The sequence below is a fragment of the Hemibagrus wyckioides genome, linkage group LG03, assembly GCF_019097595.1.
Source record: "Hemibagrus wyckioides isolate EC202008001 linkage group LG03, SWU_Hwy_1.0, whole genome shotgun sequence".
Taxonomy (NCBI): domain Eukaryota; kingdom Metazoa; phylum Chordata; class Actinopteri; order Siluriformes; family Bagridae; genus Hemibagrus; species Hemibagrus wyckioides.
The window spans coordinates 4510146-4535777 of record NC_080712.1 but is presented as its reverse complement, the minus strand read 5'-3'; the positions used below and the strand labels follow the sequence as shown (position 1 = coordinate 4535777).

Genomic DNA, 25632 nt, shown 5'->3' with positions numbered 1-25632 from the left:
GTCTGATTTATCAAGAACAAGTTCTCCATTTGTGCATCACTACCCCCCGAAAAAAATGAGCATTTATTTATTACCCAGCTGTACGCAGTGGACATTTCATTAAATTGATGTGTTTTAACACATTTGCATAAAGAAAGGCCTACAAATCGCCATATATGGTCAACAACTTCCTTTTAGAAAGCCCAGTTCATGGTACAACTTGTTACAGGCAAAATGCAGCATATCTAAAGGACACAGAAAATGAAATTTGCCAAGGATGATGTACAGATAAGGCTGTGTGAAGTAAAGCAACACAAAAATGTATTATTATTATTATTATGGTAGCCTACATTTACGAAAATTTATGGCTGTCATTGTTGCTGTTCGGAAATGTGATCTACTGAAACGAAACAGAAGAGACATTCATCAGACAGAGCAAAGAGTTCCCTGCCATCATTCGAAAAACACATTTGTGTGCCAAGACCAGTTTGAGATGTCTTTTATAGAAATAATTTGAATGGAACATCTTCATAAGTTATGCAGTTCATGCAGTTACACTTTTCGACCACTAGGGGCATACACATAATCAGTGAGCATAAAGACAGGCATTTCCTCCTGTATATAAAGAAATTGATAGATAACGATTCAATAATTAGAAACAGTTTACGTACAAAACCACGCGAATGTAAACAGGGCTTTTGGGGACGTGAGAAACATGCGATTTCCGAACATAACTGCGTCAAAACCTAGTGTTTGCAAACACACAAAGCTCATTTCTGTAGCAATTCAAAATCTAGAAGATGCGCTTAAATGATTTATTTTTTCAATGAACACTTGGTAGGATATATTAAAAGGACACGAGCACTCTTCTTGAACTCGTCCTCACACTCGTCCTTTTTTAGATTTCATGAAGTATTTTAGTTGAAAAATAAAGCACTAATTACTTTTTAGAGATAAGTACTGTTTTCTGAGGGAAGTGTAATGAAGAGCTGCTCTTCATGCGCCTGGTTCGTAGTGGAAGCTTCAGTATCACGGCAAATCATATCGATATCATCTAAAATACGGATATCAGATTTATTTAATGGGTAAATAAAGTAAGTGAGTAAGTGAATAAACGTGTTTCTAACGCGGGAATATGAATATGAGAGTATGCGAGAGGTCTGTTCTGTACAGCCTCTTTTCATTGTTCCTTAATATGGAGGTGAAAATGTTGAAGTCTCACATTTCAGTGTGTAATGGTCAGTGGGCGTGTGGTACGGAGCAGAGAAGGAGCCGGTGACTAATGCAATCTGCTGCTACCGTCATCTACTGCTGTCGTTCTTTCCATCCTCTACTCCTCCGCCTCCTCTTTAAATATCTCTACTTTTCTCTCTCCAAATCAAAACATTTTCTTTCATTATATCCATCACACAGTGCTACCATTTTCCAATTTTTGTCTAATTTCTTCTCACACACATTCATATTCTCTCTCTCTCTCTCTCTCTCTCTCTCTCTCTCTCTCTCCCTTTCTCTGAGCTGGAGGAAGTGAGCAGGTGTATTATGGCGACCCAGAGCGAATTCAGAACAATTTAATTCCCTAAGCGGGACCACAGCCAAAGCCTCATGCTCAGACCTGGAAGATCAATCTTTCCTCTCTTCTTTGCTGTGTGTGTGTGTGTGTGTGTGTGTGTGTGTGTGTGGGTGTGTGGCTAGAGAGATTCTGCAGTGCTTTGTCAGGGAAAAAAAATACCCATAATTCACATATCTGCCGTCTTTATCTTAATATGTGTGACTACACGACCATGTTACAACCATGATACCGCTACAATATGTCCATGATGTGGATATTATATGGCTGTGATAACTATATAACCAAGACAATTCAGTTATGATACAAAGATAATACACTACATTACATTCCATGATTCATATGACACGATGTAACCATGATGCAGTCCTCAATAACCTCAGTATATGACTATGATGTAATTACTATTCAGTCTCTCCAGGATGATCTCAGAAATTTGGACATAAAATCAAAACAAACTCAGGGATACTAAGAGGAACTTGCGGTTTTCCTGTTGTCATGCTTATGCAATGTTCTGCTGGGAAACCTTGGGTCCTGCCATCCATGTGGGTGTTACTTTGACACGTCCCACCAACCTAAGCAACCTTTCATGGAAACGGTATTCCCTGATGGGTGTGGCCTCTTTCAGCAGGATAATGTGCCGTGCCACAAAGCAATAAATATGGTTCAGGAATGGTTTGATGAGCACAACAACCAGTTTGAGGTGTTGACTCCGCCTCCCAATTCTCCAGATCTCAATCCATATCCAGGATCTGTGGGATGTGCTGGACAAACAAGTACTTCACTAAGAGGGTTTTAAAAGAAGAATCCTGTGCTCGTAGTTTCACGTAGTTAAATTACACAAAAAACACACACAAAAAAAAATCAGCATGTTGTCACAATATTTTGTAAAAGTGGCAAATTCAAGCATTTTTGGCTCACAATCACAATCCCAAAAAAACCTGCGAAATCCTGGAGGGACTGAGTATATGGCCCTGATACAGCATTTATATATCTGTGGTATGATGATGATGATGATGATGATGATGATTGAACAAAGATATGACAAAATAGAAGAAGGAGGAAGAAGATCATTATACAAACCATGCTATGCTCATTACATAACCATGAAAATGCCATGACATTTCTATGCTATAACCATCACATCCCCATGACACGTCTATTTGAGATGTGTGATGTGAAGATTGCTGTCCATATGAAAATGTTGGATGTAGGATTGTATGTCAGATATTCTTTAAATTTGACCCTTGCTAAAAACATTATTTTAATACCATTTCAATAACAATTCAATCCTAACATCTTGTTCAAGACCCCAATGGTTTTGGGATTGGACTTCAGGGGAACTTTCCTCCTAGTCCTGACGTTTTACCTGAAGCTGAAGCCCCACCCTGCTTCTGTGAACTCTTTCACATCAATCGCTACTCACATGGTAAAGACGTCCAGGCCATCGCCTGTTACTCGGATCACTTCGAAATAGTTCTGCAGGATGGTGACGGTGCCACTGAGAGCCTCATGGCCACAGCCGCAGAAAAGCGCCACGCCGGCATACAGCAGGATGGTGGCGATGAGAGAGGCGTAGGGAATCCCACTCAGGCATTTAATACAGCACTCAGAGCAGCCTAGAGCAAAACAACAGAAGAATATATCAAAAGATTATAATCGCTATCAGGAGGAAGAGGGTTTGGATTGTCATTCATCTCTAAGAGGTGAGAAAGATATACAATACGTCTATTAGAGATTCTCCTCTGTGTGATTAATGGCTTCTTGAAAGATCCCCATGAGTACTCTTATAGCAATAAAACCAGATACCAGATCTATCCTCATTAATTCTTTAATCCAAGACACTATGTATTAACAATTATATTCTTCTAAAAGATGTTCGCTAGCTAAATAATGCTAGGCAAATTGACTAATCTCAACATACCAACAATGAATATTCACCAACAGATACGGACGAGAGTACAGCAACCCATAAAGAATGTATAAGTCTATTAATTCATTCAAGAGTAAGTGCTTTATTCGGGTCAGGATCAGACTGGATCAGGAAACTTTGCCAGGAAAAACTGTGCAAGGAACCGGAAAACATGCAAGTCTAATAATCCATAATGGGCAGTTACATATGAACTCAGCATTCTTTCCATTCTCTAAGGTTTTAAGGTTTAGCAGTGGCTTGTTTTTAACTTTTAGGTTTGTTTAATTTAAAGGAAGATCCATGGATTTTTCTCTCAGCAGTGATTTATCATTTTTAGGTTGTCTCTCCATTAAAATGTTCTCAGCAGATAAGCCCAGGAGGTGTGTCTTAGGAATGTAATCCCTACTAGTTTTAATTATTTGTTTATTTTGATGGGGAACATTTGTATTTGAGTGGGAAATATTTGTTTTTAATGTTTTTGTCAGTAAATATTGGTGGTGGATGGGGGCTATTTGGTAATGATGATGAATATTAGGGTTGAATTGGGACATATTTGGTTTTTATATAGAATGTCAATGTTAGATTCGGACATAATTGTTTTTTAAGGAAATTATTGGTGTGAGATTAGGAATATTTGGTTTTGATGATGAATATTGGTGCTAGATTGGGTTTTGATGGTAAATACTGGGGTTAGAAAGTGAAATATTTGGTTTTTATGGTGAATGTTGGTGTTATGTGTGAAAATGTTTAATTTTTGATGGAATATTTGTTTTTTATGATGAATGTTGGTGTTAAATGGGACAGTATTTATTTTGATGATGAATATTAGTGTTAGATGATGAAATATTTGGGTTTTTCATGTTGAAAATTGTTGTAGATGGGATAGTATTTGGTTGTAATGTTGTATATTAGTGTTAAATGGGACAATATTTGTTTTGATCATGGATATTGTTGTTAGATTGGGACATATTTGGTTTTGATTGAAAATATTCAGCTTAAATGGGACAATATTTGTTTTGACGGTGAATATTGGTGTTAGATGGTGAAATATTTGGGTTTAATGGTGATAATTGGTGAAGATGGGAAGATATTTGGTTTTAATGATGAATATTGGTGTTGGTGAAATATTTGGTTTTAATGGTGAACATTGGTGTTAGATGGTGAAATATTTGGTTTTAATGGTGAACATTGGTGTTAGATGGTGAAATATTTGGTTTTAATGGTGAACATTGGTGTTAGATGGTGAAATATTTGGTTTTAATGGTGAACATTGGTGTTAGATGGTGAAATATTTGGTTTTAATGGTGAACATTGGTGTTAGATGGTGAAATATTTGGGTATAATGGTAAATATTGGTGTTAGATGCTGAAATATTTGGGTTTTTAATGATGGAAATTGGTGTAAATGGAAAGATATTTGGTTTTAATGGTGAATATTGGCGTTAGATTGTGAAATAGTTGTTCTTAATGGTGAATACTGGTGTTAAATGGGACAATATTTGGTTTTGATGGTGAATATTGGTGTAAGATGGAGGAATATTTGGTTTTGACTATTAATATTGGTGTTAGATTGGGAGATATTTGGTTTTGATTGAAAATAAATAAATGGGACAGTATTTGTTTTGATTGTGATTATTGGTGTTAGATGGGAAGATATTTGATTTTGCTGGTGAATATGTATGGTATGTGGTAAAATATTTTGATGTGTTAGTGAATATTGGTATTGGTTGCGGAAATATTTGGATTTGATGGTGACGATGTATCTTATGTGGATAAATATGGACAATGGTTTCAGCATTCAGTTACTAATCAGATGTAGATATATACTGCTACAGATGAGTAAGGTCTATCCTGAAGAACATTTTCAGGTCACTTTACATTAAAATTGACTACGCAATCCAATTTACCAATTTTAGTACGGCAGCAGAGCTCTGCTCTTCACCCTGAGCCCATTTATTCCAGTTTGCTGTCTTGCAATGGGATTCTAAATGGTATTGTGACCAATCCAGGCTGCCCTGCTGAAAGATTTACAGCCATAACACGCCTGCATTCAAACAGCACACACCGCAAATTACATGCTGTTCTCCCTCCATGGGTGAGATTTACGGGGGCTCGTAAACCCTGCCGCTGTCTCGACAAAACGATACTCTGGCAACTGGCCGATATCAGCATGCGCCCGTGAACAGATTACATTGTGAGAGCGGATGCTGTCAATCATCTCCCCCCTTTAGGAGGAAAAATATGCTCCTTACTGTGGAAACAGGCTGATTTAGTGACTATGATTCACTGTTATGTCTGTATGAATGAAGCACATTATCATCTGCCCTGAAGCAAAAGCGAAAATCGTAAAGCAAGCTAATATTCATGCTTCTTTAGTCTTTAGCTCATTCACTCTTGTAGCATGACCGTGCATATTTAATTTCAATCACTGCTTGTGAAATCACAGCTGCACTGTGTCTTCATTACCATCTGCTACACCTTTCCGCTACCTTCTGTGTAAAAGGCAGTATTCCAGATGTTAGGAAAAATAGATCACGAGCGATCACTTCGGCGGCACGTTATGATTCCAGAGGAGCTAGGAGCGCTGAAAATAACACTCCAGAGGTGAGCAAAGCAACGCTGCATCCCAATTAGAAGAGCCTCACAGTGAGACTTTCATTAAAACAGCCAAAAAAAACCACAGATAAAAACAGACACTCTTCCTCAGGAAAGGAGGGTTTACTTTCTTTATAATGGGAGGTCCATTAGTAGCATCTCTGTGGTGATTGAACAGGAACAGACAAACTGCGTGAAGAAATTTATGAGAAAAGTGATGCATTTCCTATCATTGATATATCAATACATGAACACAGCAATTAGGCAGCCTGTGCAGATACATGACTCCACACTGGCTCAGGTTATTACACTAATATAATCAGTGAAGCATTCCTCACACATGAGTGTCCAGATGTGCAGCTGTAGATTTCTCTGAGCATTGCTTACTTTCATTTCTGAATTCTCGCCCCTCAGAGGTTTAGCACTGCTTTGGATTTCTACCAATATTTGTGTTTTGACTCCAACCTCCCACCATCATCATTTTCCTACATCCTGCCTGCTAATGTGTGGAAAATCTAGACCAAGTTCCTTAGTGGATTAGTTCTTGATGGAACATGATAGGACACAGTGATCTGATGGAAATCGGTCTCCAACAACAGAAAACCTCCCAAAATAAAGGGTTTTTTGGGGGGTTTTTTTAAAGGAAAAATTCTAGAAGAAAAAAAAAGGTTTTATATGGCCCAAATTTGATTCAATTTAACTGATATGGATCTGATACTTATTTTTCTATATTATTTTTTCTATATTTTTTTTATTTATATTGTTCCTATATTTTTACCATACAATATTTAGCTATATTCTATTTTTTTTTTATATTTTCAATTTTATTTTCTCAATTTTATTTTCATTGTTACACTGTGGGATGAGAAACTTAGAAAATAAAAACATTTTATTTCACTACATCACACATATGTATATAATACACTTATATTATATTTCTAATATTTAAGTGCTTTAATTAAATCAATAAATTAATTAATTAATTAATACTCAGGGTTTTAGTATATATATATATATATATATATATATATATATATAGATATATATATATATATATATATATATATATATATATATATATATATATACTAAAACCCTGAGTATTAATTTATTTATTTATTTATTTATTTATTTATTTATTATATACTAATATATTATATATACTAACATTGAAAAGGCAATTACATGTTTTTCATTAAATAAAACTTATTTATTTATTTTTACTGTCTTTCTGCTTTACTGACAGTTTGTTAGCGGGTCTTTACAATACCACAACCCATATCATACATTGTAAAAGAAAAAAAAGGATTATGCAATGATTTTTTCCATTTTTAATCTCATCACACTTACCTATATATATCCTTAAGTGCACCAGTTCTTACTACCGAATGACATAAGAGATTAAAAAAGCTCTAGACCAGTGCGGTATTTCTCCTTAATGACATGTTACTGGTGGTGGTGATGTGGGTTAACAGGAAATAATTAACACCTGACAAAAATATGGCAACTTTTATAGATATTTAAAAAAAAAAAAAAGAAGAATCTAGACCTATCGGTAAAGGTCTGAGTGAAACCCATCACTGTGGATTACTGAAACCTGGAGTTAAGGATTATTTCAGGAGAAAAGGCATATTCTCTGGAGTGTGTTACTGCAGCTACACTTTCTTACTCTTCATCATTCCTTCGCTCACCCTCAGGACCAACACGTTTCCCGATTGGATAAATTAGCTTTCTGGTTAAAACTGCTGACGAGAGGAGAGCCAGTGAACCTGAGGGCATGTTGTGTGTGTGTGTGTGTGTGTGTGTGTTATAATCGTCCTGCTGCTGCATGCGAATCTAATACACACCATTCGTTCTTCATTACACACACAGGTGAAGGCCAATGAAGATGGACGCAGAGGTGATTATGAAGCACATTAATCTCTCCAGCATATGCAGTGGCGAGTTATTAGAATTCACGGACGTAATCCAAGTGTCACACTGTTAAAGGAAAATAATCAACAACGGAGATGTGAGGCTATATGAGGTGAGGTGAAGTGTCCAGCTGGAACAGAATGTTTTCTTCCTGTTGTATTAATAATAATAAGGAATATTCCAAAGATCAGAATTTTCATGGACGTTCCACAACATTTCATGCTGCTAAAAATGGATGAAAACTAAATTCTGTTCTTTAATACATAAGAAAATTCTAATCTTTGGAATATTCCTTATTTATTTTATTTTATTTTATTTTATTTTATTTTATTTTATTTTATTTTATTATTTATTTATTTATTTATTTATTTTTATTTATTTATTTTTTATTTGTTCATTTATTTATTTATATATATATATATATGAATATATATTCATTATTATTATTTACTATTATTTATTATTATTTATAATTATTATTTTTAGCTACACGAAATGTTGTGGAACATCCATGAAACAAGTTAGTTCCTGTATTTGGTTAGATTGGTTAGTTTTTCCATTGACAGCATTTACATATATTTTTTAAATAAAAAATCATATTAAAAAAATTAAAAGCAAGAGTATTACAGAGCACTGACACTGGAGACTCCTTCCATAAATGCTAAATAAATATCATACATCAAACCTATTCAAACAAACACATTAACATAAAAATCTGATCTAATCACAGGTCTGAGCTGCGGTTGGAGAAAATGAACTGACCAATCAGAGTCCAGTATTCTGTACTGTAATAGTCGAAACATTTACATCCACACAGAACTGCACCTACAGCATGACCAGACCTGAGGTCCAAAAATCACAGCCATCATTTAAAAGAAGTTTTATTTCAATTCAGAACAGCTCATAAACTCCTACAGTACGATGACACACACTGAGAGCAGAGAACAAGACGTAGGTGTCGAAACGACGCTTTACCTGATGGCTACGTGTAAAAGTGGCTCTTATAAGTGACAAGTTTTGCACCGATGAGTTTCAACCATTTATTATTCGTCCACTTCACTTCACTGCAGTTTTTAAACAGCTGAGAAGTCAGTAGTCAGAATCGAGATATTCAGCAGACTGACAGATTCGAGTAATATCTTTAGATATAAAATATAAAATCTATTCATTTTTTATTGCTATTTCACTACAGCACAGTTTCAAAAAGAAGTACTAGCCTTTAATCTTGTAATTTTCATCATTCTTTTTTTTTTCAATTTAATAATTCAAGCTTACATATATATATATATATATATATATATATATATATATATATATATATATATATATATATATATATATATATATCATAAAATCTACTTTGTGCAAAAGTTTATTTATTTATTTATTTGAAAAAGTTTTATTATTTATTTTACTTTCATTTTTTATTTGTTTATTTATTTTTTATTTGATTTGTTTTTGGGAATATAGGAGTAAATTGGGGGAATTCAGGGCAGATTTGGGTTAATCTTCTGGTCACTATAATGGAATCTTAAACTGACCCTCGTGCCTCCTGTACATTCCCCCTGTACTTGCCCCTTGTTCCCTACACATTCCTTCTGAGTGTTTCCTCACTCCTCAATGCTCCTCCCCAGGGTGTGTCAGAGTGGTCAGTAATCAGTTTATCTCCTGTACCAGAGGTAGAGAACCAGTTAGTGCCTCCTCTCCTTCTGACCTGCCCCTGACCCGCCCCTGACTGGCCCCTGACCAGCCCCTGACCTCCCAACACTAGCCATTTTCACTTATATAGCTGGTGTGCTAAAGAGCTGCAAGAAACATCAGAGTCCAGCCGTTCCCTCAGGGATTATACATCTCAATAACTCCCTTCTACAAAGCTTCATGAACTCTTCAGCTTCTCTTCTTTTGGGCTCAGTGGAAAATAATAGATATTATAGATGATTCCTGTAGCTGAACCCAAAAAAACACAAAATCATTTGAATTTCTTCGTCTTATAATTATAATTATTATTACTACTACTACTGCTACTACTACTACTACTACTACTACTAATAATAATAATAATAATAATAATAATAAACTTTATTTATGGAGCACTTTTCATAGGCATGGTAACTCAAAATGCTATACAATCAAGTAATACAAAATAATAAAATTAAATAAAATTAAAAGAAATGAAATAAATAAATAAATAAATAAATAAATAAATAAATAAATAAATAAATAAATAAATACATTAGGAATGACAAAATAACAAAGGGCTACTTATAATAAAATATTTGAAACTAAATAAATTGTTATTCTTTATTTCTTCACCTTCATTAATTTTTATAGACCACTGACATTTGAAATAAACAAATACTAATAGAAAAAAATTCATCATACCGACGATCCCTTTTCTTGATTCCTAGGTAGTTTCGATCCGTTGCTATAGAAACGCTAACGCATTACAACCAGCTCTGTAATTGAATTCTGTGATTTACAGCTGCGCTACTGTCAGAGCTGCTGTTAGAGGAAATTCATCAACACCTTCTGAGAAATTAGAACCCAGACATTAGCAGCAGTGTCGTGGTGTAATGACATTAATATATGGCTTTTATATAATGTTGAGGATTTAATGGAGGGGTTTTTTTTTTGCTCTGGGTTGTTCATAATTCATCTGTCAGACTTTTATTACGACACGGTCGTGCGCTAACGAGTGAGTAGGTGGAGTGTGTGTGTGTGTGACTGATGGCATCGTCTGCCACCTCCTGTTTGCCCAGTCACTCCTTTAATTCTGACATGTTTAACGTGTTAGGATCGGCGTGACTGATGCTGATGAATGCCAAACGACAGAGTGGCGGATTTTCAATTAGTTGAATGCAGCACAGGATTTTCACCTCAGAGAAACGGTGGGTTTTTTTCCATCACATAATAGGAATAACTGATTTTAATTAAGAATTAATCAGTACACATTTGTGTAGTTCTCTCTCAGAGACAGCTTGTAACTGGGAAATTCACAAAGAGCAAGAGAGATATGAAGAAATTTCTTAGCATTTTTTAAGCTCCAAATGTATTTAATAAAGCGTGAGTGTGGTAATGAGAATATTTTCTTCTCTCATGCTTTAATATTAACATGTTTTGTTGATATTTTTTACATTTTGTGAGTTTGTCATCTTCCTGTTGGTGGATTTTACGATGCACTGATGATTTTAAAGAAAACTTTCTCCCAAAAAAAGGGTAAACTTGGTGGTTGGCCATCACTGATCACAAAGGAACTAAATCTCCTGCCAGAGAGCTTTATGTTTCACAAACGTTTTATTAGGCAGGAGGTCATATTATTATTATTATTATTATTATTATTATTATTTCCACCCTGTTCATATATAGTATTATAATTTTACAATATTTATTTATTTATTTATTTATTTATTTATTTATTTATTTATTCACCGTTTAGTTCACTGGCAATTGCAATGTACTGAATGGGAGCAAATCTTCCTTTTAGTTTCCTTTCTAATAATTCAGAATAAAGAGCTAAAGACAAAAAGACTATAAGGAAAAGGGAAGGGAAAAAAAGAAATAGATTAATCTATGAAGACATCATTAAGCAGTTTGGAGATAATGATCCTTCTGATTTTAGAATGCCTGGTTGGATTTATGGCTGGTTTAATAGATTTTTTTTTTTTTTAATTTTTACTTCTATATAAAGTCCCATGTATGTTTTTAAACAGCTTGAGCACTACAGTGACTCTGAAGAGGAAAATAAAAAAATAAAATAAAATGAATTGAACTGAAACTCATGTCTAGTTGTGTACGTATCGCTCTTAAATAATGTGCTGTAGTCATTAGTCTGTAACAACAAGCTGTCGAGGGTCATACAAGCACATAATCACCAATAAAAAAAAATAATTTCCATTTCCATTTCCATATCAAAAGCTATGTCCTTTAACCCTATGTCCTTTGTCCTTTAATTTGGGCTTCTTGTTATTTTTATCCATTAGGGAGGCTGTACGACTGTATGGAGCTCCACAGAGAGGCAGGAGGCAGGAGGGAGGAGTCAGAGCCGTCCCATAATGCCCCTGTGAGTGACGGGTGAGGCCCATGGAAGAGGCAGGCGCTTATTAAAAAACGCTGTGAGTTAGCGAGTGGGCTTTGTGTTGAAATGCTTTGTGTGTTTTTCAGTCACACACACAGACACACATACACACAGACACACATACACACACACACACACACAGAGACACATACACACATACACACATACACACAGACACACAGACACACATACACACACACACACACACACACATACACACATACACACACACACACACACACAGAGACACATACACACATACTCACATACACACAGACACACAGACACACATACACACACACACACACACACACATACACACAGACACACAGAAACACACACACACACACAGAGACACATACACACAGACACACATACACACACACACACACAGACACACATACACACACACACAGAGACACACACACACAGACAGGGCGCGTTTACTTGCTGTTGTGCTTCATTTAAGGTGCAGCTTCAAATCTGAGCACAGGCGTTTCTGCAGCGATTTACCTCGAATCTGAGTTCAAAACTGTAAGATTTACTTTAATTTCTCTCTCTGAAAGTAAAAAATACACAAAATAAAATAAAAATGTAAGAAATAAAAACATCCAACACTGAAGCTGTGAGGCAGCAAGAGCCACCAGCGTCGGATATCGTGTAAAAGAGCAAATTTTATTTGGTTGTGAGCAAAAACGACCCATAAAAACAAGCGACATGGGTCAGGTTCCTAAAACACGAGACAAAAGCTAGTCACCTAGCGCTCGAGATCTGACGCAGACACTAATACTGATGTTCAGCCTTCCGCCATCTGTGAACAAAATTCCTAGCGAGCTAAGGAAATACAACCTAGCAAGCTAACACCGGGCAGCTAAGTCATGTTCTCAGTAAGTCGTGGCCTGTAATGGATAAGATTAGCTTGCTAACTTTGTTGAAATTGTAAATGTCTTTTATTCCTAGTCTATTATAATAGATGGGGGACATTTTTGCTAATATCAGTCTGATTCATGAATAGATTCCTAGTTCAAGTATTTATTTATTTATTTATTTATTTATTTATTTATTTATTTATTTATTTATTTATTTATTTATTTTTATTTATTTATTTTTTATTAGCAACCATGGTTAATGCCCATCTATTAATAATAAATTTAGCTAAAAATAAATGATTAAATTAAGAAGAAAAAATTATTTTTCAATTCACAGTTAGCATTAAGTGCCTAAAAACAGTTTAAATAATCCAATATTTTGTTTTGTTATGATATTGTTGGTGTAATACAACACAGATTTGATTATATTTAAGAACCTGACACTTTTTACGTAGTGTTTTGCAGCCAAGTCATGAATCCCAGTGTGACGTCATGCTGTAATTGCACGTGTTTAAGTTCATGCGGAACTTCCTGACGAAATTTCTGAATAGCAAAAGTATTTTTGTACAAGGTCTGAATACTAGGCTTAGTGGTTAGCACTGTTGCCTCACAGCAAGAAGGTCCTGGGTTCAAATCCCGAACAGGCAGAAAATGGATGGATGGATGGTCTGAATAACACAGACACATGACATAAACACTAGAGCTAATTAGCGTGAGCGTGAATGAAGCTCAAAGCTGTTGCGATCATGTGGAGTGCAGTGATGGGCAGATTGGGCATCGCCATGACAACCAGTTTCAAATTATGATGTCATACAATGTCATGATTCCGTTGTGTTCCTGTCAGATTGCAGGGAACGGTATTAATGCTGTATTTTGCTCAACTTCCTGCTTGTTCTGCTTCACGAATCCCTGCTTTATGATCAGAACAAACACTTTACAGTTTAATCACGCAGTAAAACCCGCCATCTTTCCACCTTTCCACCAAATACCAACGTGAGTGTTTAGTGTTGGAGTGCAGAGACTCGGGTGAGGGCTCGAGGACTACGCGTTACTCACGGACACAGGGGAGGGTTCATTCATTCATTATTAAAGCAAGGCTCAGAAAGGGGGTCTGCCGAGGTTATCAATTATTCAGTCTCTCTGTCTGTCTGTCTCTCTCTGTCAGTCTCTGTCTCTCTCTCTTTCTCTCTCTCTCTCTCTCTGTCTCTTTCACTCTCTCTGCCTGTCTCTGTCTGTCTGTCTCTCTCTCTCTGTCAGTCTCTGTCTCTCTCTCTTTCTCTCTCTCTCTTTCTCTCTCTCTCTGTCTCTTTCACTCTCTCTGTCTGTCTCTGTCTGTCTGTCTGTTTGTCTGTCTCTGTCTCTCTCAGTCTCTCTGTCTGTCTGTCTGTCTGTCTGTCTCTCTCTCTCTCTCTCTCTGTCTGTCTCTCTCTCTCTCTCTGTCTGTCTCTGTCTGCCTGTCTGTCTCTCTCTCTCTTTCTCTCTCTCTGTCTCTGTTTGTCTCTGTCTGTCTGTCTCTGTCTCTCTCACTCTCTCTCTGTCTCTCTGCCACCACCTCTATCCTCATGCTCTGTCTCTGCGTTTTTCTTTCTTTCTTTCTTTCTTTCTTTCTTTCTTTCTTTCTTTCTTTCTTTCTTTCTTTCTTTCTTTCTTTTGCCTGGTTGTTGCTTGCTAGACCATTGCTTAGCATTAGCATTATTAATATTAGCATTATAGCCTCTGACAGGACTCTAAGACCCTTCTAAGAACCTTCTAGAGTTAATATTTATAAAAGTGTTAGTTTAGCCGAATCGCTGTTTTAATGCTTATCTAAAACAATATGTAGAGAAAATTTATTCTTTTGTTAGATTCTAAACAAATAGCACCAAGTTGTTGGAATTAATTTAGAAGGAAAAATTAAATAAGATAAAAATCTGTCAGTCGACTATTTCAAGCTTGAAATTTGTGAAAAAAGTACACCAAAAAAAATATACCAAAGATTTTATTATGTTCAAGAGATTAACATTTTATTATAAGTAATATTTTCAGCATAGATTTTTTAACATTTTTTTAGCTTTTTTTTTTACAGCCAAATCCTTCATTTCAGTCTGACGTCATTCCCGATGTAATCAAATGTGACTGTAATCAGTGTTAAATCCTCACTACACACACACACACACACACACACACGGCTCTTTGTTTGAAACTGTTGTTCATACTGAGCCACCACTCGTAAATTCAAACAGTGAATGTAAATCTGTAAATCTAATTTCATATAATTCATCCCGAAAGAGCTGCATTGTTCCTCTGAGCCACATAAACACTCCATTCAGCTGGTGTCGTTTATCCATGTGCCTGTATTAACAGCATGAGAGCTACTTCAGGGCTTGCTTTCCCACTTCACCTCATCATCTCCTAACATCTAAATGAATCACTGAATGAATGAATAAATAAATGAATGAATGAATGAATGAATGAATGAATGAATGAATGAATAAACAAACACATGAATCATTTACTGAAAATCGCAGAGCAAACGAGTAGAATTAAGAGTGATGCATTTCTGTAAATCAGACAGAGGCTCAGCTGGATTTAAGAAGCTTGGACCCTTCCTGTTACTGTAAGCAACACCGAACAAAGCGACACCCGTCTCTCTCTCTCTCTCTCTCTCTCTCTGTCTCTCTCTCTCTCTGACCCCCCCGTCATCCATCTGCCCTTCTATCCTTTGCTCACTCTTAACTCTCCATCTGTCAGACACACGCACACATACACACACACAGACACACACACACTCAGGCGTACAGCGAGGTCAGGGTTCATAATTATCTAATGGTTAGCTCTCCGAAGGAGAAGAAAAGACGAGGCGCTGTTGAAAATGGAGCCGTAAGAGCAGGTCACATGACCAGACAAAGATGAATAAAACCACAATAGAACTAAAAAAAAATTATAAATAAATATAATAATAATAATAATAATAATAATAATAATAATAATAATAATAATAATAATAATAATAAATAAAACAAATAAATAAAAACAAACCATTTTTTAATGAAACTGAAACGGAAATAATCAGTTATGTAGAGTGGAGTCAAAAAAGTTTGTGCCCCCTCTGATTTTTGAATGTAATGGAAAAAAATAAAATAAAAAATTTACCCCATTTTATATTTTTTTCCTTGAGTTAAATGTAAAGCTCTGACACTGGAGACTCCTTCTATCAGTGTTAAATAAAAAGAAAACTTGGTGCATCAACCACACAAGTCACTCTATACATTGTTACTATAGAAACAATGAGATCGTGAAACTTAGTCAAGATCTTTTAACCAATCAGATTCAAGAATTCAGTGAGATAAAGCATAACGCTGCCTTTATGTCTGGTAATTGAGTGTGTTGTGTTTAGGTGCTTTATCATGTGAATGAACACGACACATGGATGACACCGGGTTCATTCACACATACTGAGGTCTTTTGAGTCTGGTTCCTCTTGAGGTTTCTTTCTCAAATCGACTCAGGGACTTTTTCCTCACTACCAGTCGCCTCTGACTTTTTTTTTTTATATTCCTGTAAAGCTGATTTGCAGCAATGTCCAATGTTTAAAAAATATTTCTTAAATATTTCTAAAATATGAGTAAATAAAAAAATATATAAAATAAAATTAAATAAATATTTATACTTAAAATATATTTATATTTTTTTTATTTGACTTTTATTTTGTCACCATAACATAGTGGTTAGCTAGCTTGATGAAGATAAGGAATTTTGGTCAATTTCTTTCATATTCCTGTAAAGCTGCTTTGCAACAATGTCCATTGTTTGAAAAATATTTCTTAAATATTTCTATAATATAAGCAAACAAAAATATACAAAAAAAAAGACTATAGACTATATATATATATAGAATATAGACTTTTATTTTGACACCATAACATATTAGTTAGCTAGCTTGATGAAAATAAGGAATTTCGGTTAAGCACAAGCTTTTATTTCCACAGTGTGAAAATGTACAGCATGCTCAGAGTGCTTGCTGATTTACATAAAATAATTACAAGAAAAATGAACAAAAACCTCTCAAACAATTTCTTCTCTCCTCCACCATGAACATTGAAACTTCACCCATCTCAGAAACTCAGGGTATCAAGATAATCTCCAAGATTCCCAGGCCTAATTACGACTTGAGGGGGTTTAAAATTTACTGCTAACTTTGCTAGCACATTTGTGCGTAAAATATTTATCGCATGCACTTGTGTTCATTGCGTCAGCTACTTTTGATGTTTATGAGTATGCGTGTCTCTTCAAATCACGACTAACTCGACTGAATTCTGTGATTTTTATATCCACAGTCCTCCAGTTAAGTGTTTATTCACTTCAGCTGAAGATTTCCTAAGCATCCCATCTCTCACCCCTGCACAGAACATGTGTACTTAGTCGCTAACGTTGCCATGACAACCCATCGACGCAAAACTGTGCTTGCTTGAAGTGAGCCACCTACATTAAATCACCCTACACACACGTTACACGGTTATATCACATCACACTCCCAGACATGACTTCCAGCAGCATTCAAACAAGTCTTTACAAGACATTAAGGACCCTTAACTAAGCATGGAACTCCTGAGGAACCTTAGACCAAGCAGCTAGATTGTAAAAGTCTGGTGGCAGGTTCTGGGTATTAAAAAGAAAATCCTGACTGATGACCAATCATTTACCCAGTTTCTTCATGGGTTCCTTAATGTTTATGTGAAAAGCTGTGTGTTCTCAGCTTCCACAAATAGGAGTTAGATTTAGCCAGATACTATTATCCAGAGTAACTTTTAAACTTATCCTATTTATACAACTGTTAAGGTTAAGGTTTAATCCTTAAGATTAAGGCTTCCAGCGGGAACAGTAAATATCAGAGAGTTCAAAACACCTCATCTGACATTTTATTAGGAACACAAAGAACAAGTTACTTGTTACAGTGAAGAGAGAACAGTCTTCATTTGGACATGTATTATTAATTTTATTTTATATTCTACTTTTATAAAAGACATGTTCACTGTTGCTATTGACGCTCTGTGTTAAAACTCTCAGATTTAGCTCAGGGTGTGAATAAAAAAGTGTTACGCTTTGCCCTGGGCTTTTGGATCAGCAGATCAGTGTGTCACAATGTTGTGTAGATCCATTCAGGTGAAATGTAGGTCTTAAACACACCGGACCAAACAACTGTTCTGGAAATGTGCGTGACATTTTTTTCTTGAACAATGCCGCAAATCCCTTACCAATTAACAACCCCTCAGCCTCAGAGCCTTGACGAGGACAAGGACGAACATGTCGTGCAACGAGAAGGAAAAAATAGACAAAGCCGTGGGAGTGGAAGTTCAAGATGATCCCTTAGGATCAACTGAACATATTAAAAAAAGAAAAAAACAAAAACAGAGAGACCAACCCAGAGAGATGAAGACGCATTATCCTGTACCCGCTGTTAAAGTACAAGCTAAATATGGAAAACGCAAAACTTTAACTCTTCCTGCTCTATACAGTAGATAAACATGAGAATTTAACAACACTGTTGTACCTGGATTATTCCACTGTCAATAAAAGCTACAAATGTGCAGTCAGTGTGTGTCGCCACGTCCTGTCCTGATCTCCCAAAGGAGATACGGTGACTGAATAAGTCCTTGGCCACACTGTCTGGGCCAGACAGCAGGTGTGTGTGTGTGTGTGTGAAGGAAACAGCATGGACATCCCTTCTTCCCTTCCTGCAGCACCATACAAAAGGATAACAAAGACTGGGACTCTCTCTGGGAGGATAATATCATCTCTCTCTCTCACACACACACACACACACACACAGAGTGAAACATCTCACACATCTCCAAGAATGATGGAGTTCATCTCCAGCAAGTTAAAAACACACTCATCGGCCACATTATTAGGGACACCTGTACACCAGCTCATCACTCAGTTATTGTATCTCTGTGTGCTCTGACATGCTGTTCTGCTCGACACGGACGTAATGAGCGGTTATGAGACTGACCACAGGCTTCCTGTCGGCTCGGACGTTCTCTTCCGTCTCGGTTTCTCTCATCATAAAGATTTTGTCGTTCATTGTTTGTCTTTCGCACCGTTGATCATATGGTGAAAATCCCAGCACACTTTCTGGAATACTCACTCCAACATTCATGCCACATCAGAGAGATTTGACTTGACCATATGAATATTAACTAAATCTCCTGTGTTTTACCTAGAAAGCATTGATTTTTTTTGTCAGGAATAAATATATTTCATCAATTCTTATACAATTTAATGCAATGTTTGAATATTTGGCGCCCTTTTGTTGCCTACTGGATGTCTATACTTTATCAATCAATGTACTTCAGATTGTATTTCAGACACAGGTGGACATTTATTTTAATATTTTCCTGCAGAGAATAAATAATTCCTCTGTTACCCAGGGTTCAGGGTTTGATCCTGAGCTTCAGTGATGTTAAGAAAGACAAGGAAGCAGGAGCTATGAGCTGAAATCGAAAGACTCGCTGATCTCTGATCAGTTTAACTCATTAACATCTTCTAATATGTTGCTTAAGCACACAAACACACACCCGAGGCATCAACATGGAAAAATCAGTATCTAGTTGTTTCGTTTTAATTTAATCCTTATTTTATTTAAGTTTAGATGCTAACTGAAGGGCTTTAATGGAAATAAATTATTATGAAAGTATTAATGCCCAAATGGCGTAAATGTGAATGTAAATGAATCAGGACGACAGCTCAGAGTTAGTCTGGCACGGGTCCACCGACCCACACACACACACACACACACACACACACACACACACACACCTGTCCTCCATCTCCCTGATGCACTCTAGTGATAATTGAAGAGTCATTTTCGATCCCCGTCAGCGTCTCTGGAATTCTCAGGTGTGGCATCACTGTCAAGTCCGTAACACAATATATTATAAAGATTACAAAGATCTTTATACCAAAGCCCGGGTAAATTCTTATGTCTAATCAATTAAGAAAGTTTTAATTCTTTTTCTTTAACCCTTTTTACACTACAAGTACACTGGCACAGTCAACTTTCCTATCAGTGTAAAGAAATGAATGATGTTGTGTCTGTGAGTCTGATATAAAATGAGTCTGTTGGCTTTCAGTGTGTTTTAGACGTGTGTTTTTCCCTCTGTTGGAGAACCTTACACAGAATTTTACTGGTTGAAGATCAAATTTCAGCTGCTTTTTAGATGAACAAGCACTTGGAGCACCTCAGAGAGCAGAAATGGGTTTGATATCAACATTTACTTTAAAGATACAAACATCTGTGTAGAAAAAACAATAACCTGGAACGTTTCAATGCATATATTAAAGGGCGAATAAGATGGGTCACGTTGTAAAAGACTGCGCAAAACATAGTGCAGAGCAGACAAGGTACACGAACACAACAGGGAGTGGGATCAAATACCAAGGAACACCTTAATATCAGTATTTTTGTTCCATGTGACTTAAGCTTTTAGTGCAAGGTCAAACAGAGACAGAGACGACGGAGGCCAGAGCCGAGCCGAGCTTCAGAGCCTCAACACGGCATGCGGTGTTTATCTCATCAACGACTGGAGTGCAGCTGTAACACAAGACATGTAGGAGTCCAAATCCACAAACTGAGAGAAAGGGATTTGAGTTAAAATCTAACATTTTTGTTTGTCCAACCTGAGGATTTAACCTGAGGAATGTGCTAGAATGACACTACAGAAAAGACGACCATATTGTGCTGTTAAAGGGAAATTAATCAACAGACACCTTTTATGATGGTGACGTAGTCTCTTAGGTACACTATATTGCCAAAGGTTTTGTGACATCTGCCTTCACATGCACATGAAGAAGCCCTTTGCAGCTATAACAGCTTCAACTCTTGGAAGGCTTTCCACAAGGTTTAGGAGTGTGTTTATGGGAATTTTTGAACATTCCTCTAGAAACACATTTGTGAGGTCAGACACTGAAGTAGGATGAGAAGATCTGGCTCACAGTCTCCGCTCTAATTCATCCCAAAGGTGTTCTATGGGGTTGAGGTCAGGACTCTGTGCAGGACAGTCAGGTTCCTCCACATCAAACTCACTCATCCATGTCTTTATGGACCTTGCTTTGGTCACTGGTGTGCAGTCATGTTGGAACAGGAAGGGGTCATCCCCAAACTGTTCCCACAAAGAGCATGAAATTGTCCAAAATGTCTTGGTATGAAGCTGAAACATTAAGAGTTCCTTTAACTGGAACTAAGGGGCCGAGCCCAACCCCTGAAAAACAACACCTGAATTCAATGATTTGGAGGGGTGTCCCAAAACTTTTGGCAATATAGTGGCAACTTCTGAGACACAGTGTAGTTAGGTTAAACATGGTTGAACATCCATGATTCCATGTTAGTTCCTGTTATTCATCATAAATCAACACACACAGGTTGTCATGTTACCGTGAAACCACAAAGAAGCACTGACACTGGAGACTCCTTCCATCAAATATCACCCAGCTCCAGCTGTTACCATAGAAACCATAACTTAAGAAGCAAATGCATTAATATGAAGCTAATATAAATTCTTGGTCTTAATCTCTGTCTAATTTAACTCGTGTTTACCTTAATTGCATTTGCAAGACACACACACACACACACACACACATGCACACACACACACAAACAGTGCTGAAGTGCTGAAGCTGTGTTGTTCTCTGCACTTCATGACATGTGTGTGCGTGTGTGTGCGTGTGTGTGCGTGTCTGTGTGTGTGTGCGTGTGTGTGTGTGTGTGTGCGGACATGGAACTTCAGCTGCTGTCGACACTAATAACACACTTTCAAAACAATACACACATCCAATTAGAGTCAAAGACAACACACACACACACACACACACTTGGACAAGCTGCAGCCTGACAGGCTTTTCAAATAAATGACACACTGAAGCTGCTAATGTGACATAATAAAGGATAAAGAAGTGAGCTGCATTTGGTTCTGCTGTCTCTGTGCATGTGACTGAGATTTGCTCACATCATTTATTTATTTATTTTTATTTTTAGTTACAGTTAATGTTGCGGAAAGACAAAAAAAAAATGTGTTCCTTTAAATACTTGTCTTTACTGAAAATTTCGCCATAACAATGTTTTAAAAAATTATAAAACAATAATAATAATAATAATAATAATAATAATAATAATAATAATTGTTTGTATTTAAAAAATACCATAGCAATTTTTAACACAAATTATTACTATTATTATTATTATTGTTGTTATTATTGTAGTTAATAATAATAATAATAATAATAATAATAATAATAATAATAATAATAATAATAATTTGTGTTAAAAATTGTTATGGTGATTTTATAAATAGAAACAATTCTTATTATTATTTACATTATTATTATTGTTGTTTTGTTGTTTTTTTCCACGGTCATTGAGAAGGCTTTTAGATTCAGAGGTCAAACACTTCCCTTGGGAAAACAGCGACAACATTAAACCCACGTGTCTCTGATGATTCAGTTGGCCCATCAATCCTCAGATAACAAAGAAACCATCACACACTATTCATAGGACAATTAGACGCTGTCCCACCCACGGACAAAAACTCAGACAAATCTAGCTAATCAGGGAATTAAGGCGTTGGACTGCTGACTGGAAGGTTGTGAGTTCAAATCCCAGGTCCACCAAGGTCCACTGCTGGGCCCCTGAGCAAGGCCCTTAACCCAACTGTTCAGTTGAGTAAATGAGATATTTGTAAGTCACTCTGGATAAGGGTGCCCAAAAAACTATTAGGAGAAGTTTATCATAATTATAATCCACTCACTCTGATTTATTTTATAGACTGGTGTACAAACACATCTGTCCTAGCTGAACAGGTTCAGTTTGTAAAATCGATCAGATGTGTTAATGATGGGGTTGTGATAAACCTTCCCCATGTGATCCATAAAAAATGTGAACGCTGTAAAAAAAATCGATGAGAAGACGAGGACGAGGATGAGGACGAGGACGGTGCCAGACACTGTGAGTAAATGAGAGAGAGTTTATGCTACAACAGTGCTTAATTAAGTAAGACTAACAACATTAGGGCTCAGCGTCGACTCGGTTTATTCCACTGAATAAAACAAAATATTTATTCACGTATGCTGTGATGCTTTTAATAACTTCTTGGATCAGAAAGATACTGCTTTCGTTCTGAAGTTCAGACACTAATAAGAGGAAATAATTCATCTTAGATAATGAAATTAAAGCTACAAGGGCGGAGCTTATATTAAATACGATCAGCCAATCAGACAGCACTGCTATCCTTTTATTACGCAATACAATATATATTAACAATATAACCTATGTAGGCAGGTAGCTTAGCACTTAGCTAAGGTTAACCACTAGCTAAATAGCTTAGCTGATATTACATACTGCAGCTGTACAAACACGCTAGCAGACTTTAGGGTAAACAATTTATTTTTTGCGGAAAACTTAGCTAGTAGCCCGCTAGCTCATCTTAGCTAGCTTTCAACAGAACTCAAGAATCACAATAACAATGACATATGATCTAAACTGAAGATAAAATGGACCAATCCACACCAAATTTTTGAGTACTGGTATGGTCCTCTCACTCCAGGGATCTCACACTAGCTCAATATCCCCAGGCCTCAATCAGAGTATTGATTAAATATCAAACATTTTTAAAAAACAACACTTTCATCTTGCTGGCAAAGCTGTGGCTCTGAAAAGAAGTGGAGGAAAAAATCAATAAAAGGCAGAGAACACAATTCTCCTAGCCTTCAAATTCATGTTCCTTTCAGTAAGAGTGTGTTTTTAGAGGCACGGACTAGGACATTTATCTTGAAAAAGATTTTAAAAAGAAGATTCTTAAGATTTCACTGAACAATTCTATTCTTCTGAAGCCACTGGTTGGTTTAATTTGAACCTCGGATGATGTTCTTTAAATTGAGATACAGCTGAGAGTGATCATTTGTTGGACTTGGATTTTATGGGTCAAAGTCTCAGATTGTATCGGTCTCATTCTTGTCTTGTGTACATTTCCGGCATTTGGCAGACACCCTTATCCAAAGTGATATACAATTTAGCTCACTTTATACACCTGAGCAGCTGAGGGCCTTGCTCAAGGGCCCACCAGAGGTAGCTTAAGAGGTAACCACTTAATCCCACACACATCTAAGTCTTAGCATGGAACTAGCTCTTACACTTACATGACATTGACATTTCTGGCATTTGGCAGACGCTCTTATCCAGGGTGGCTTACAATTTATCTCATTTGGTACAACTGAGCAATTGAGGGTTAAGGGCCTTGCTCAGGGGCCCAGCAGTGGAAGCTTGGTGGACCTGGGATTCAAACTCAACCTTTTCTTGGCTTTGGTTGGTATGGGTTTTGGTTTAGGCCTCGCGTGGTGTGGGTCTTAGCATTAGTGTTAGTCTTGTCTTCATATCAGATGCTTTAGGCATGGATGTTATTTTGGACTCACATGGTATGGGCAGTGGTCTCATCTTGGTCTTGCTCAGTATGGGTTTTCTTCTTCATGTTGTTTTGAATGGTGTGGATCATAAACTTGTTCTGATTTTGGATGGCTTTGCATATAGCTTTAGCCTTGTCTTTATCATAGATGCTATTGACATGGATCTCATCTTGGTATTAGATAATTATGAGTCTTAGCCTTGTCAAGCCTGGCCTTGTTTGGTATGAGTTTTGGTCTTCTCATGGTTTTGGATGGTGTGGATCATAAAATTTCTTGAATTTGAATGATATGGGTTTTAGACTTGTCTTGGCATCATATTCTATGGCTCTTAAATATGATGTGTGTTGGTCTTGTCTTGGTCCAGTTTGTATAAATATTGGTCTTGTCCTGGTTGATATGAGTCTTTGTCTTGCCTCTGTTCAAATGATATAGTTTTTAAGCTTGTCTTGGTCTTTGTTGGTATGGAGTTTGGGCTTGCTGTTTTTGTTTGTTTTAGGTTTTTGTGTTTGTCTTAGTCTCTTGGTCTTGGCTGGTATGGGTACAGGTATTGACCTGGTCTAGGCTGGCTTAGGTCTTTATTTTGTCTTGGTCCCAGATAGCATGGATGTTGTTCAGTCTCTGTCTAAGATCATATGGGTGCGGGTCTTGTAAAGGTCTAGATCTTTTCTTACTTGTTACGGGTATTAGTCTTACCTTCGTTGGAATTACTTAGGCTTCGGTCTAAGATGGTATGCTTTAGCCCTGTCTTAGTCAAGAGTTTTGACTTTGTATTGACCTTAGTTGGCAGGGATTTTGGTTGTCTTGATTTTGGCTGGTATGGGTGTAGATACTAACATGGTCTGGGGTCCTAGTCTTGTCTTGGTCTCAGGTGGTATGGGTCTTAGCCTGGTCTTGTCTTAATTTATATGGATATTTTTTCTTTGACTTGACTAAGATGCTCTTGACCGACAGTTGATTTCAGCTACTTTCTGTACATTAGACAAAACTGCCAACAAATGGAAATCCACCAAAAGCTGCCATCACATGGTCTCCACAACAGCTACAGAAACTAACCCAAGCTGTACTCCTGCAGTCTACATGCTCAATCTTTACCTCTTATCTCTGTTCATTGGTGATGTTGTGAGAAAAGGCCCTTGGAGACACAAACCATTCTTCTTGGCTGTTCTGTCAGACCAAATAGTGATAAAACATCCTTAATAGAATGAAAGGCCAAATCACTCAGGGCTGAAAAACAAAAGCACAGCAATGCTTTACGACCTCTTGTGCAGGCACTCGGCCATATTTCAGCC

General features: G+C 36.7%; 1 protein-coding gene across 3 annotated transcripts in view; it reads right to left on the bottom strand.

Moving 5' to 3' along the window:
- Positions 1-25632, bottom strand: part of gpm6ab (glycoprotein M6Ab) — a 64735-nt gene that overhangs the window by 14761 nt on the left and 24342 nt on the right. For all 3 annotated transcript variants that reach the window (XM_058385567.1, XM_058385568.1, XM_058385566.1), the window contains one exon: positions 2973-3165. In XM_058385567.1, coding sequence (XP_058241550.1) covers positions 2973-3165 — 193 coding nt within the window. The remainder of the gene's footprint in view (positions 1-2972; positions 3166-25632) is intronic.